A 13,646-nucleotide genomic window follows, 5' to 3' on the forward strand; every position below is an offset into this window, starting at 1 on the left:
CGTCTTTGATACGCAGCAATTTAGAGCCCCAAAGAGCTGCCCTTTAGTGCTACAGCCTTCCACCCTCTCCTTGAAATCAGGTTTATTATCAAAATCTGCAGTGTTCTTCAGGGGTTTGCAAAAAGCATTTTCAGCTGAATTTTGGGGGGACCGCTTCTGGTGCCCAGCTTATTTCCACGGCTTCATTTGCTCCTTTGCAAGCTGCCGGAAGCGTGCAAATGTTGATTGATCAACCTAATTTTGCAATGGTTGGGGGGTGGAAGGATTCAGACTGTAGCTGTGTGTAGCAGTGTGGGACAGAAGAAAACAATAAATGTGGAAGCCCCCCTGGCAGAGGCGCGAGGGCTGACAGCATGCAGGAAGCGCAACGCTTGCTTTCCCTTATTTCCGGCGCAGGGAAAAACAAAAAGGGGAAAAGCGAGGGGTGCGAAAAGGCAGCAGAGAAAAGCGAAACGGCGGCGACCCGCTAAAACCCCACGACAACAGAGACCCCAAAATGGCAAACAAAAAAGGCGCGAAAGTTTCAAGGGGTTGGGGGAGGCGAGGGGGAGAACGTCAGCAGGATTCGGAGAGGTGCGCCAGGGACGGATTCGGGAGACGAGACAGACAGCCCCTTGCCGCTCGGAAAACGTCACCACATCGGAAGCCTCCACTGACCTCTAACTTGTTGTTCCAGATTCAGGATAACCGAGACGGCCTGGTGTAGAATGAGCAGCTTGGTCTGTGGCTTTTCGCTGTTTAGGTGCAGTTGACACATGCGCCCCAGCTCTTTAAAAGCCTCGTTGATGTCGCGGACGCGGAGGCGTTCTCGGGCATTATTAGCCACCCTTCTCTCTTTCTCGCGCTCGGCTTTTTGCTCTGGGGGAAGGAGGTCATCATCCTCGTCCTCATCTTGACTGATGGTTGGAAAGGAGAAGGAGACAAGGGGGGTGGGTGGGTGGAGGGGCGTTTTTTCCACGCGGGCACACCTCGGCACCGGAACGCGTCGCGCACAAATACGGGGAACGGGGATGCACAAAACACACAGGGCAACCCACCACCCGCCACAATAATATTATATATTTTTTGCAATAACTGGAACGACCGTAAACCCAACATTTCCCGCCCACCGACCGCACTTCCCAGGGCCGGGTGGTTTGCAAAGTGTGTTCCCGAAATTCACACACCCCCCAAAAGGAAAAAGCTGACTGGGTAAAATTGCAGTAAACCAATCGCTGTTCATATTTTTCCTATGAACCGTCATAGATTCCATCAGTGGCAGCCGCCATGGTGTTTTGGTCACTAATGATTTTTTTACTCCTCTCCCACACTTCATATATTGCCATTCTTACAATCTGATTTAAGAATCCTTTGTGGGATTTAACCTCATCATGGCCTATGTAGCCATGCCACCTGTACACAATAGGAGAACCCTCCAATTTATGCGTGCGCCTGCGTTTAATGATTTTTCACACGTTTTGTATACAGCCGTGCCTCGGTTCCTGAACAGAATCTGTCCCACAAGTCTGTTGGGCTTCCGAAAACAGAGGCGCGGCTTCCGATTGGCTGTGGGAAGCTCCTGTGGCCAATTGGAAGTGGCGCCGGACGTTCGGATCCCAAAGAACATTTGCAAACCGGAACACTCTCTTCCAGGTTTGCGGTGTTTCGGGAGGCGAAATGTTTGGGTCGCAAGGCGTTCGGGAACCGAGGTACAACTGTAGAAGTATTTACTGTATTTTTTGCTCTGTGAGACTCACTTTTTCCCTCCTAAAAAGTAAGGGGAAATGTGTGTGCGTCTTACGGAGCGAATGCAGGCTGCGCAGCTATCCCAGAAGCCAGAACAGCAAGAGGGATTGCTGCTTTCGCTGCGCAGAGATCCCTCTTGCGGTTCTGGCTTCTGAGATTCAGAATATTTTTTTTCTTGTTTTCCTCCTCCAAAAACTAGGTGCGTCTTGTGGTCTGGTGCGTCTTATAGAGCGAAAAATACAGTACAGTGGTACCTCGCAAGATGAATGCCTCGCAAGACGGAAAACTCGCTAGATGAAAGGGTTTTTTGTTTTTTGAGCTACGTCGCAAGACGATTTTCCCTATGGGCTTGCTTCGCAAGACGGAAACGTCTTGCAAGTTTGTTTCCTTTTTCTTAAAACCGTTAATACAGTTGCGACTTGACTTCGAGGAGCAACTCATAGCACGCGGTGTGGTAGCCTTTTTTTGAGGTTTTCGGTGATTTTTGAAGCTTTTCCAAAACTTTTCCGACACCGTGCTTCGCGAGACAAAAAAAAAAATCGCAAGACGACAAAACTCGTGGAACGAATTAATTTCGTCTTGCGAGGCACCGCTGTATTTTTTTCTGATAGGGTTTGTATGGTTTTGCCATGGCCTCTGGCTAGTACAACAAAGATTATTTACAGTATGTGGCCACCCCCAAAAAACCCCCAGGAGATGCTCGGAAGAGGGGGGATGTTTGCTTTGGATGAAGCGTCCGGGAAATCTGATCCCCACCAGTGCTGAGGAAAGGCTCTTCCAACAGCTGTCCACTTTCCCCTTTTCTTGTGAGGAATCCTATTCGGAATAAGGGGATTTCCCTTAAAAAAAAGGGAAACGTTGACAGCTATGGCTCTTCCATCCACCCTAGAATTCCCCCCGGGACAGGAGACGGGGCAGTTACTCCCGGGACACAGTTTGGAAACCACCAAGCTCGCGGCTGCGGGGACGAATGCAGTTCCTTTTTGCCACCCCAGCCAAACTGCCCGTGAGCAGGGAGCAAAATACGAAACACAGACACAGGCAATAAATAAATTTTGAACACACACATGACGTCCATGCAAACATCTATAGGTTCGTCAGCAGGGCTGCAAAACGCCATCACCCCTAGAAAGCTCGGAGGGCGACGTTGCTCTTCCCCTTTTCCCAAAAAAGCGAGTCTCTCCTGGGGGTGTTGGAAGCGAGCTGGTTTCCTCGCTTTTCCATCCCTGCTCACCAAGTCGTCATCCGCCCCCCCCCCTCGGACCTCCTGTCCGTCAAGGGGCTGCCCCAAAGTCCTAGGATCCTGGGGGTCTCCCCGCCCCGCCGCCCCGGAAAGGGAACAGAGAAAGGGCTGAGACCTGTTCAACGAGCACCTTGTTCGGTTTCGTGACGCCTTCAGCTCCTTCTTCTCCTCCTCCGAGTTGTCGGCCACCGACGTGTTCTCGTCGTCTTCCTTGTCCTCCCGCTTGATTTCGCTGGTGCCGGACGAGACACTGGCTCGGCCCAGGCCCCCCGTCAAGCCTGAAGAGGGAATCAGACAGGCAAAAGTGAGAGACAACGCAGGGGACCGGAGCCTTCGAGATCTTGCCGCCTCTGCTGCAGCGCAAGAGCTGGAAATTTGCCTTTCTTTACGAAATATGTCCCTCCAAACCTGAAACTTTTATTTCAGGGGGTTAACAGGGATAGACATCGGAGAGTCGTAGCGTTGGAAGGGACCTGAAGGGTTAACAACACCCTGTACATCAGTGGTGGCCAAACGTGGCCCTCCAGCTTTTTTGGGACTACAACACCCATCGTCCCTAGCTAACAGGACCAGTGGCCATGGATGATGGGAACTGTAGTCCCAGAGGGAGCCAGCATACAGCTTCCAGATCATGTGGCCAGCAGGACTAAGCTGCTTCTGGTGAACCAGTGCAGCGCACGGAAACGCCGTTTACCTTCCCGCCGGAGCGGTACCTATTTATCTACTTGCACTTTGACGTGCTTTCGAACTGCTAGGTTGGCAGGAGCAGGGACCGAGCAACGGGAGCTCACCCCGTCACGGGGATTCGAACCGCCGACCTTCTGATCGGCAAGCCCTAGGCTCTGTGGTTTAACCCACAGCGCCACCTGCGTCCCTTCCAATCCCCATGTTACACCCCCCAAAACTACATCACTCATACATCACGGTTACATCATGAAAGGGGAGGTCTCAGAAATCTGAGCATCCTGGACCCTGCCCCACGGTTCCCCAAACTTCGAACCGCCAACCTTCTGATCGGCAAGTCCTAGGCTCTGTGGTTTAACCCACAGCGCCACCAGGGCATCTTCACCCGGTGTGCAAAACGCGCCTGGTGAATTTCGGCCAATGTTATATATATTGCCCACCCTAACGGTCCTCCTGGACCAGAACGCCAATTTAGCTGCGATCCCTGCAATTTAAGAGGGTGGGCGTAGATGCCCGTCCGTTGCCCCGGCAAGGACGCCAGGACTTTTGAGCCCCATGGGGAGGAGAGAGGACGGCGTGGCGAAACCCGCCACTCAACCTTACCGCTGAAGGCATCTGAAGACTGGCCTCTGTTGAGGTCCGGGAGCGAGCTAGGCTGGGCTGGGAGAGGGACGTGATTGTGGAGGAGACTGGGGTTGCTGGGAAGGCCGTCTTCCGAATGGCCCCCCGCCACCTGAAAGAGCAAAGGGAGAGCCACGCGTTATTTTTTAAAAATAGTTTTTATTTATACGAAGCTGAGTGAGAGATTTGACTTTCTTGGGCTCACTGGAGATGGTGACAGCAGCCACGAAATTAAAAGACGCCTGCTTCTTGGGAGAAAAGCGATGACAAACCTAGACAGCCTCTTGAAAAGCAGAGACATCACCTTGCCAACAAAGGTCCATATAGTTAAAGCTCTGGTTTTCCCTGTAGTGATGTATGGAAGTGAGAGCTGGACCATAAAGAAGGCTGATCGCCGAAGAATGGATGCTTTTGGATTTTGGTGATGGAGGAGACTCTTGAGAGTCCCATGGACTGCAAGAAGATCAAACCTCTCCATTCGGAAGGAAATCAGCCCTGAGTGCTCACTGGAAGGACAGATCCTGAAGCTGAGGCTCCAAGACTTTGGCCACCTCAGGAGAAGAGAAGACTCCCTGGAAAAGACCCTGATGATGGGGAAGATGGAGGGCCCAAGGAGAAGGGGATAACAGAGGACAAGATGGTGGGACAGTGTTCTGGAAGCTACCAGCATGAGTTTGACCAAACTGCGGGAGGCAGTGGAAGACAGGAGGGCCTGGCATGCTCTGGTCCAGGGGGTCATGAAGAGGCGGACACGACTAAACGACAAATTTATACTTCTCAAGTTTACACATTTCGTGACAGTGGGACCTTGGTTCTCAAGTGCCAAAAACCCAGATGTGAGTGATTGTGTTCCTGCGGAAATGGATAAAAGCCCCCCATCCAAACACTGACTGTCATCAGTGCAGGTAAAGGGAAAAAATGTAATTTTAATTTTTATCATCTACAATACTGTCTTATTTATTTTATAGCACAGCACACTGATTATTGCTTTCATTTTATGGATCCATGGTCTCGTTAGATAGCAAAATCCATGTTCAATTGCTGTTTTAGGGGTTGTTTTTAAAAGTCTGGAACGGATTAATCCGTTTTGCATGACTTTCTATGGGAAAGCGCTGCCTCGGTTTTGGAACGCTTTGCTTTTGGAACGGAATCCATGTTCGATTGCTGTTTTCGGGGTTGTTTTTAAAAGTCTGGAACGGAACAATCCGTGCTGCGTTACTTTCTGTGGGAAAGCGCTGCCTTGGTTTTGGAACGCTTTAGTTTTGGAACGGATGAAGTTTGAGAACCAGGGGACCACTGTATAACGGTTTGAGCAACCCAACTTTCATTACAGGGGGAAAAGAGAGAATAAAATATTATCGTATATCAAAAATTTGAAACTGCAAAAGGATGGGCTGGCAGCCTCGCCTCGCCCCTTACCAGGTTCGAGTGCCGATTGGCGATTGGCAAGACAGAGGCGGGAGGGAAGGATTGGCTGAGGCTGCCCACCGTGGTGCCGTGAGCCGCCGACGCCGACGCCAGCAAGTCGTGTATATCCCTGTGGTTGCTCTGCCCCACCGCGTGGTTCCGCAGGACGTGGATGGCTTCGTCCAAGTGGTCTTCCATCTTGTTTTGCTTGGGGGAGAGAAACGAGAAAGGGTATCAGCCAAGCTGGTTTGCTCCTTGCTCCGGAGGGCAGGACTTGAACCCATGTCTTCAAGGGACGAGGAAGGAGATTCCCACTCAGCGTGGTGGAGGTTTTTAAGCAGAGGGTGGGTGCCCATCTGTCAGCGGAGATTGCTGCATTGCAGGGGGTTAATAATAATAATAATAATAATAATAATAATAATAATAATAATAATAATTTATTTATACCCTGCCCATCTGGCTGGGTTTCCACAGCCACTCTGGGTGGCTCCCAGCAAAATATTAAAATACAATAATCTATTAAACATTAAAAGCTTCCCTAAACAGGGCTGCCTTCAGATATCTTCTAAAAGCCAGATAGTTGTTTATTTCCTTGACATCTGAAGGGAGCCACAGGGAGGGTGCCACCACCGAGAAGGACCTCCGTCTTGTTCCCTGTAACCTTATTTCTTGCAGGGAGGGAACCGCCAGAAGGCCTTCGGGAGATGGACCCCGGTGTCCGGGCTGAACGATGGGGGTGGAGACGCTCCTTCAGGGATACTGGACCGAGGCCGTTTAGGGCTTTCAAGGTCAGCACCAATACTTTGAATTGTGCTCAGAAACGTACTGGGAGCCAATGTAGGTCTTTCAAGACCGGTGTTATATTGTCTCGGCGGCCGCTCCCAGTCCCCAGTCTAGCTGCTGCATTCTGGATTAGTTGTAGTTTCCGGGTCACCTTCCAAGGTAGCCCCACGGAGAGTGCATGGCAGTAGTCCAAGCGCGAGATAACCAGAGCATGCACCACTCTGGCCAGGCAGTCTGCGGGCAGGGAGGGTCTCATCCTGCGTACCAGATGGAGCTGCCCTGGACACAGAACTGACCTGCGTCTCCATGGACAGCTGTGAGTCCAGAATGACTTCCATGCTGCGCACCTGGTCCTTTGGGGGCACAGTCACCCCATTCAGGACCAGGGAGTCCCCCAAACCCACCCACCCAGATGGGCAGGGTATAAATAATAAATTATTATTATTATTATTCCTGCATCGGGGTGGGTTTAGGCTGGATGACCCAACTTTACGATTCTAGGAGTCTATGAATCACATCACGAGCTCCCTTTTCCGGAAGCGGAGGGGAATGGGAGGGACGCTTACCAAAGTATGAAGTGTGCCTTCGTAGCTTGGGGATAAGGCACCCTGTCCGCCAGCCCGGGGCCACTGCGAAGAACCTGGGGTGGCAGGAAAATAAGAGAGTTGGTGCCCGGGGACCAGGACAAAACACAGAGGAGTCTGCCGCTGGCGAGATTTCTTTCGTAGAACACTTAAAACTTTAAAAAGCAACCTTGAGGCCGCTTGAGAAGAGAACAAAGCCACGACGTTGTCGGTCAAAATAATAACCAAAGGCTGCAGTGTAAAACCGTGCAAAGGTAATTAAATTTAATGGGGGGACGGAGATTAAAATGAACGCCAACACCCAACAGGTCTGAACGTTTTGCCTGAGCAAAGTCCGACTTCTAAAAAGCAATTACAGCCTTGGTTCCCAAACAACGTGGAACCCAAACACTGCAAACCCAGAAGGAAGTGTTCTGGTTTGCGAACTTTTTTCGGAAGCTGAACGCGCTCCGTTTTGAGTGTTACGCTTCCGATTTGAGTGCGATCCGCTGTTTTTGCTATTTATTTTGCGTTTCTGTTTTTGCGACTGCGTGGAACCCAGTCCAGCTACTGATGGACTGATTGCATGACTGCAGTACAGTGGTACCTCAGCTTACATACGCTTCAGGTTACAGACGCTTCAGGTTACAGACTTCGCTAACCCAGAAATAGTGCTTCAGGTTAAGAACTTTGCTTCAGGATGAGAACAGAAATCGTGCTCCGGCGGCACGGCAGCAGTGGGAGGCCCCATTAGCTAAAGTGGTGCTTCAGGTTAAGAACAGTTTCATATTAAGAATGGACCTCCGGAACGAATTAAGTACTTAACCCGAGGTACCACTGTACACTGTTTATTGCTTTATTTTATGGGTCTAGGGTCTCGTCAGATAGTAAAATCCATGTTCAGTTGCAGTTTTAAGGGTTGTTTCTAAAAACCTGGAACGGATCAATCCGTTTTGCATTGCTTTCTATGGGAAAGCACGCCTTGGTTTGGGAACGCTTTGGTTTTGGAACGGACCTCCGGAACGCATTAAGTTTGAGGACCAAGGTACCACTGGAATAGCCTTTTTCTTTTTAAAAAGCCTGCTTCTTTAGGGGGGTGTTCCTAATCTCGTGCTCTAGGTGGGCACTCCAGGACCTATTCTAGGGTTGCTACATAAACCCGCCCCCCCCCTGCAAAAAAATAAATAAATACAAAAAGCTCACCTGTTATTCCCTGAGGGGACCCCACCGGTGTGGATGGGTTCGAAGAGAAATTATTGCTAGAGTGATCTGGGGAGTAGATCTGAAAAAGGGGGAAACAAAGTCAGCAACAACACTCCAGTATAGGAGTACTACAATATATCCAAAACAATATATTTTATACAGCTATAATATATCCAAAACAATGGGAGAAATTGGAAGGATCTCAAAAGAGAAGATAGAGAGGGACTGGGAGGTGTTTAAAGGACATATCGAAAAATCAGAACTCCTGTTAGAATAAACAAGTTCTGTTTTAAATACTGGAATACTGAAGAAGATGGATAACAATGTGTAATAGAAAAAGAAGCATGAAATGAGGTTAAAGGTGTGTGAAAGAAAGTACAGTGGTGCCTCGCAAGATGAAATTATTTCGTTCCGCAAGTTTTTTCTTCTTGCGAGTTTTTCGTCTTGCGAAGCACGGTTTCCCATAGGAATGCATTGAAAATCAATTAATGCGTTCCTATGGAAACCGTCCGGGGACAGAGGGGAAGCGCCGGGCGCCTTCCCCTCTGTCCCCGGACCTGTTTAAAGCAAGGGACACCGGGGAGAAGATTGCTTCTCCCCGTTGCCTGCCCCGCAATCTCCGGGGACAGAGGGGAAAGCGCGCGTGCCTTCCCCCTCTGTCCCCGGACTTGTTTTAAAGCAAGGGAAGGGGCAACGGGGAGAATCGCTTCTCCCCGTTGCCGCCCCTTGGTTCAAAAGGGGTCCGGGGACAGAGGGGAAGGTGCGCGCGCCTTCCCCTCTGTCCCCTCTTTTGAAGCAAGGGGCGGAGGGGAGAAGATCGCTTCTCCCTGTTGCCGCCCCTTGGTTCAGAAGGGGTCCGGGGAGAGAGGGGAAGGTGCGCTGCGCTTCCCCGCTATCCCCGGAGCTTGCGGGGCAAGCTTCGTTTTGCGAAGCAAGCCCATAGGGAAATGCGTCTTGCGAAGCGGCTAAGAAAACGAAAAACTCCTTCGTCTAGCGAGTTTTTCGTCTTCCGAGGCATTCGTCTTGCGGGGCACCACTGTAATAGAAGTGGAAAGAAATTGCAATTGAGTAGATTGGAAGTCTAACACAAAGGTGGTGGGTGGTGATCTGAAAAGGAATTATCTGTGGGATTGAGTGTAGGTATGTCTGAACATTTTTAAGGATTGTATGAAATGTATGTTTGTATGCTTGTATATTTGCAATATATGTGTATTAATGCTGAATTATTTTAACAATAAAAACTTTTCCCCAAAAAAGGAGAAAAAAAATCAACAACGAAAAGGTTTTGTCTTCTTTCCGGAAGCCAGGCAAATAATACAGGGAGGGCCCTTTTATTCCCCCCAAAGGCAAAGCTTCTCTTAAATTTTTCGGGAAAGGGGCACTTACCGAAGCCAATGCTTTCCCAAGCGCATCTCCTGAACTTCCAGCAGTGGTTCCTCGGTTACCTGGCACAAGAGGAAAGGAGGAGGGTGAGGGAGAAGGAAAACTGGCGCACGCGAAAGGAGAATTGCCCGTGGAAATGCGGAGCCAAGGCAGCCGCTTCAATCAGGCCCGATTCATTTTAAATACTCAAGCAGGGATAGATTTATTCAGTGTTTTTTTCTGGGGGAATACCCCTAATCGTTTTGTGAATCTCTGTACTTTTGTCCATTTACTGTATTTATTTCCCCCGATTTGAACTATAAAATGGTGGTTTTCTTGAGCCAAAACGAGCGTACCCCCCAAACATTTTTTTAAGAGAACTGGATTTAGGAACACCCGTTACCCAAAGGCTAAAAAGGGAGGTAAACATTGCGGCAAAACCAAATGGAAACTTTGGACGTCGAGGGAAAATAGGCCTTCTCGCGACAAGAAATAACTAGAGTCGTTTCACGGTCGCAATTGATAATTGCCATCGTTATTAGGCTGTTGCACCGGTTGCCGAGCTAATGGAATAGAATAGGGAGAGAAACGAAGGTTCGTGACCGAAAATGCAAAAAATAAAAGCCGACGGAAGAGAAGAGAAGAGAGATTAATAGCCACCGGGGTTTTGCAAGCGGGGTTTTGCAACAGGTTCATTGCAGGGTGAGGGAGATTAGCACGTCCTGCGTTTCAAGCCCGTGTGTTTTCTCACAACAGAACTCCTGGCCTTTCGGTGCCTTGATCCGACCACGACGCCCCTTCCCGCCCCATCCAAGTAATCCCCTCCTCCTCAACTTGTGCAACAGGTCTGCATTTCGCCCCACGATTGCTTCTTTATTTCTGGGTCTGTGTATGTGTGTGGAATTTGCACGCTCAGAGACGAGCGCCCTCCACCGTCCCGGGTGCAAAAATGAAAAAAAAATGCATCGCTCTCCCTGCAAAGACGCCGTCCGGTTACCCTGTGGCAAAGACAGGCGTACTGAAAGCATAAATCATATTATATATATATACCGTATTTTATAATACACACTTTGCCCCTCCTATAAAGTAAGGGGAAATGTGTGTGTGCGTCTTATGGAGCGAATGCAGGCCGCGCAGCTTTCGCTGAAGACAGGAGAGCAAGAGGGATCGGTGTGCGATGATCCCTCTTGCTCTCCCAGCTTCGCTTCGCTGGAGAGGCGCTGCGCAGAGAGGGAGAGAATATATTTTTTTCCTGTTCTCCTCCTCTAAAACTAGGTGCGTCATATGGTCGGGTGTGTCTTATAGAGCGGAAAATACAGTATATAAAATAAACCTTCCGTTTCTCCTCCCACTTTGCTGGAGAGGCTGAGCAGAGAGGGAGAGAATATTTTTTTCTCGTTCTCCTCCTCTAAAACTAGGTGCGTCTTATGGTCGGGTACGTCTTACAGAGCGAAAAATACGGTATATAAAATAAACCGGATTCCAATTCCCAAGCAGAGGGAGGCTGCGTGTTTGCGGCCGCTGTACAAGGGGGGAGGCATTAGCGTCGGACGGCCCCCAGACAGGGGCTTAGACCCAAACACATCTATTTCCGTAGCACTAATGGCTTTCCGACACTCCCTAAGAGATTAACCTACATCCAGCAGGAAAGGACGAGAAAGGGAGGGGTGGGGTGGGTGGGCGGAGTGCCGGCCGAAGGAAAAGGCCGGGGGGGGGGCGTTTGCACCTGAGGCAGGTGACGGAAAGGAAATAAACCTGGGGGGAACCTAGGTTTATAATTGCCCCCCAAAGATGTTAGATTGTTTTTCTGTGCCACAACTGCAGCTAGAATTTTGTTAGCCAAGAACTGGAAAACACAAGAAGTCCCAACAGTGGAGGAATGAAGACGATGGACTTTTCGGAGCTAGCCGACCGGACCAGAAGAGTCCGCGACCAGGAGGAGGAGGAGTACCAGAAGGAACAGATGAAATTCAAAGACTATTTATCCAAATATGCTAAGAGAACTTAATTGGAAAAAACTTGCAAATACCAGATAGGCTTAGGATTTAAATCTGCAACGTTAGAGAATAATATGTTTAAAGTCAAAATGGAAACAAACAAAGATGTTAAGGGATTAAGATAATTTTATGAGAAAATTGGTTTTGGAAAACTGTTACAGTGTTATACACTGAAATTCAGCCAGGGGGGTCACTTAACAATGTTACTAAGATTGGATTAAGTACAGTTAAGATGTATGTATGTTTGTTTGTTTAATTTTTTTTGGAAAACCAATAACTTTTTTTGGAAAAACCACAAACCTGCGGGGAACCCCCCCCCGGTCCTTGCAAATAAACCGCCCCCCTCCCTGATTCCTCACGGACAACAGGGCAGCCGGGAAATTCGGTTTTCTGATCGTGAGATTTGCCAGCGCACGTTAGCAACGCTAAGCAGGGTCCGGTCCGGTTTCGGATTGGATGGCATAGCTGTCAACTTTCCCCCTTTCGTGCGAGGAATCCTATTCAGAATAAAGGAATTCCGGTTTTAAAAAGGGAAACGTTGACAGCTATGTTGGATGGTGCCAGATGATATCCTGAGAGTCCCTTATCCCGACACTACGATTCGACGGTAGGCGTCGAAGGGATCTATGGAAGCGGTCCAACAAAAACCGATTTTCTCTGTCCTGCCCTGTGTCCCAAACGCATCATTGCGCCTAGAGGCTAATCTCCGCTCAGTAGAAATATGGATCTGGTGCAGGACGCTGAACTCTGGCTTTGCCTAAACTCAAATACAGTGGTGCCTCGCAAGATGAAAATAATTCGTTCCGCGAGTCTTTTTGTCTTGCGATGTTTTTCGTCTTGCGAAGCACGGTCCGTCGCAACTGCGCCTCTTCAAGAAAAAAGCGCAAGACGTTTTCGTCTCGCGAAGCAAGCCCATAGGGAAATTCATCTAGCGAAGCAACGCAAAAACGGAAAACCCTTTCGTCTAGCGAGTTTTTCGTCTTGCGAGGCATTCGTCTTGCAGGGCACCACTGTACCCCCTGGTCTAATATCCCCAAAGCGCCTGGTCTAAAATGGTCTATCAAAAACTTCACTCTTGTGGTTTATCACCACAACAGCTACTCATCATTTAGGCGCTGACAAATTAGGCGGTTTGGTTTGCCTAAATGATATTGAGCGTCAGAACAACTTGGCCACAATAAGGAAATTTTGCCCATGGTTTGGCTATTTTCCACCTTCCCATTTTGACTCTCCGGCACCCTCTCTGCATAATCTAGCAATTCTAAAATATAGACGCGCTTTGACTCTCGCGAGATTGAATGCCTTGCCCCTGCCTGGACTTGAGGGAAGATTCCAACAGATGCCACACGAAAAACACAAGCGCCTCCAACTTTGGCCTGCAAATTTCTGGAACGCAATCCTCGATTATCAGCAACAACAGGAAAAATAAAATAAAAAGGAAAGGGTTTGGATACGAACCCATGACGCTCTCCGTCCCACTGATGGGGGGCGTGTGGCTGGAGACTCCGTACTGGTTGGAGGCCGAGGAAAAGCCCGAGACCGAAGGGAGTCCGCCATTCACTTCTCCTGAATGCATCGGGTAGTTCTGTAAGGGGACAAAGGGGTCAACCTGTTTTTTTAGTAAAATTGCCCCAGAAGATTCCCGGACATTTTAGCTGCCATTCAATTATTTTCGTCGGGCTACATCTGGGAAATTTTGTACGTACGGCCTTCTGGCGGTTCCCTCCCTGCGAGAAGCGAGATTAAAGGGAACCAGGCAGAGGGCCTTCTCAGTGGTGGCACCCGCCCTGTGGAACGCCCTCCCACCATATGTCAAGGAAATAGACAACTGTCTGACTTTTAGAAGACATCTGAAGGCAGCCCTTTATAGGGAAGCTTGTAATGTTTGAAGTTTTATTCTGTTTTTATACGTACTGGAAGCTGCCCAAAGTGGCTGATGGGAAAATCTGAGAGTCATTATGGTTTAGGGGTAAGAGTGACATACTGGGAACTGAGAGACCTGGGTCCAAATCTCCGCTTAGCCCTGAAGCTCACTGTATGTGACTTTGGGCCCGTCGC

General features: G+C 49.3%; 1 protein-coding gene and 1 long non-coding RNA gene across 10 annotated transcripts in view; both read right to left on the minus strand.

Annotated features, from left to right (window-relative positions):
• TCF3 (transcription factor 3) overlaps positions 1-13,646 on the minus strand; it is a 76,788-nt gene that overhangs the window by 12,792 nt on the left and 50,350 nt on the right. For 4 of the 9 annotated variants that reach the window (XM_081177755.1, XM_081177754.1, XM_081177753.1 and 1 more), the window contains exons 10-17: positions 13,047-13,173; positions 9,616-9,674; positions 8,230-8,308; positions 7,030-7,103; positions 5,693-5,887; positions 4,256-4,385; positions 3,084-3,246; positions 658-896 (exon numbers count right to left, since the gene is read on the minus strand). In XM_081177755.1, the coding sequence (XP_081033881.1) occupies positions 658-896; positions 3,084-3,246; positions 4,256-4,385; positions 5,693-5,887; positions 7,030-7,103; positions 8,230-8,308; positions 9,616-9,674; positions 13,047-13,173 (1,066 nt within the window). The remainder of the gene's footprint in view (positions 1-657; positions 897-3,083; positions 3,247-4,255; positions 4,386-5,692; positions 5,888-7,029; positions 7,104-8,229; positions 8,309-9,615; positions 9,675-13,046; positions 13,174-13,646) is intronic. The other 5 variants (XM_081177760.1, XM_081177757.1, XM_081177759.1 and 2 more) reach the window with 3 other exon arrangements.
• Positions 11,311-13,039, minus strand: LOC308577808. Its single transcript, XR_014003706.1, has 2 exons — positions 12,597-13,039; positions 11,311-12,350 (listed from the first exon to the last, which is right to left on the minus strand). It is a non-coding gene; the product is annotated as an uncharacterized lncRNA (long non-coding RNA).

Source organism: Podarcis bocagei (assembly GCF_964188305.1).
Source record: "Podarcis bocagei genome assembly, chromosome: 18".
Taxonomy (NCBI): domain Eukaryota; kingdom Metazoa; phylum Chordata; class Lepidosauria; order Squamata; family Lacertidae; genus Podarcis; species Podarcis bocagei.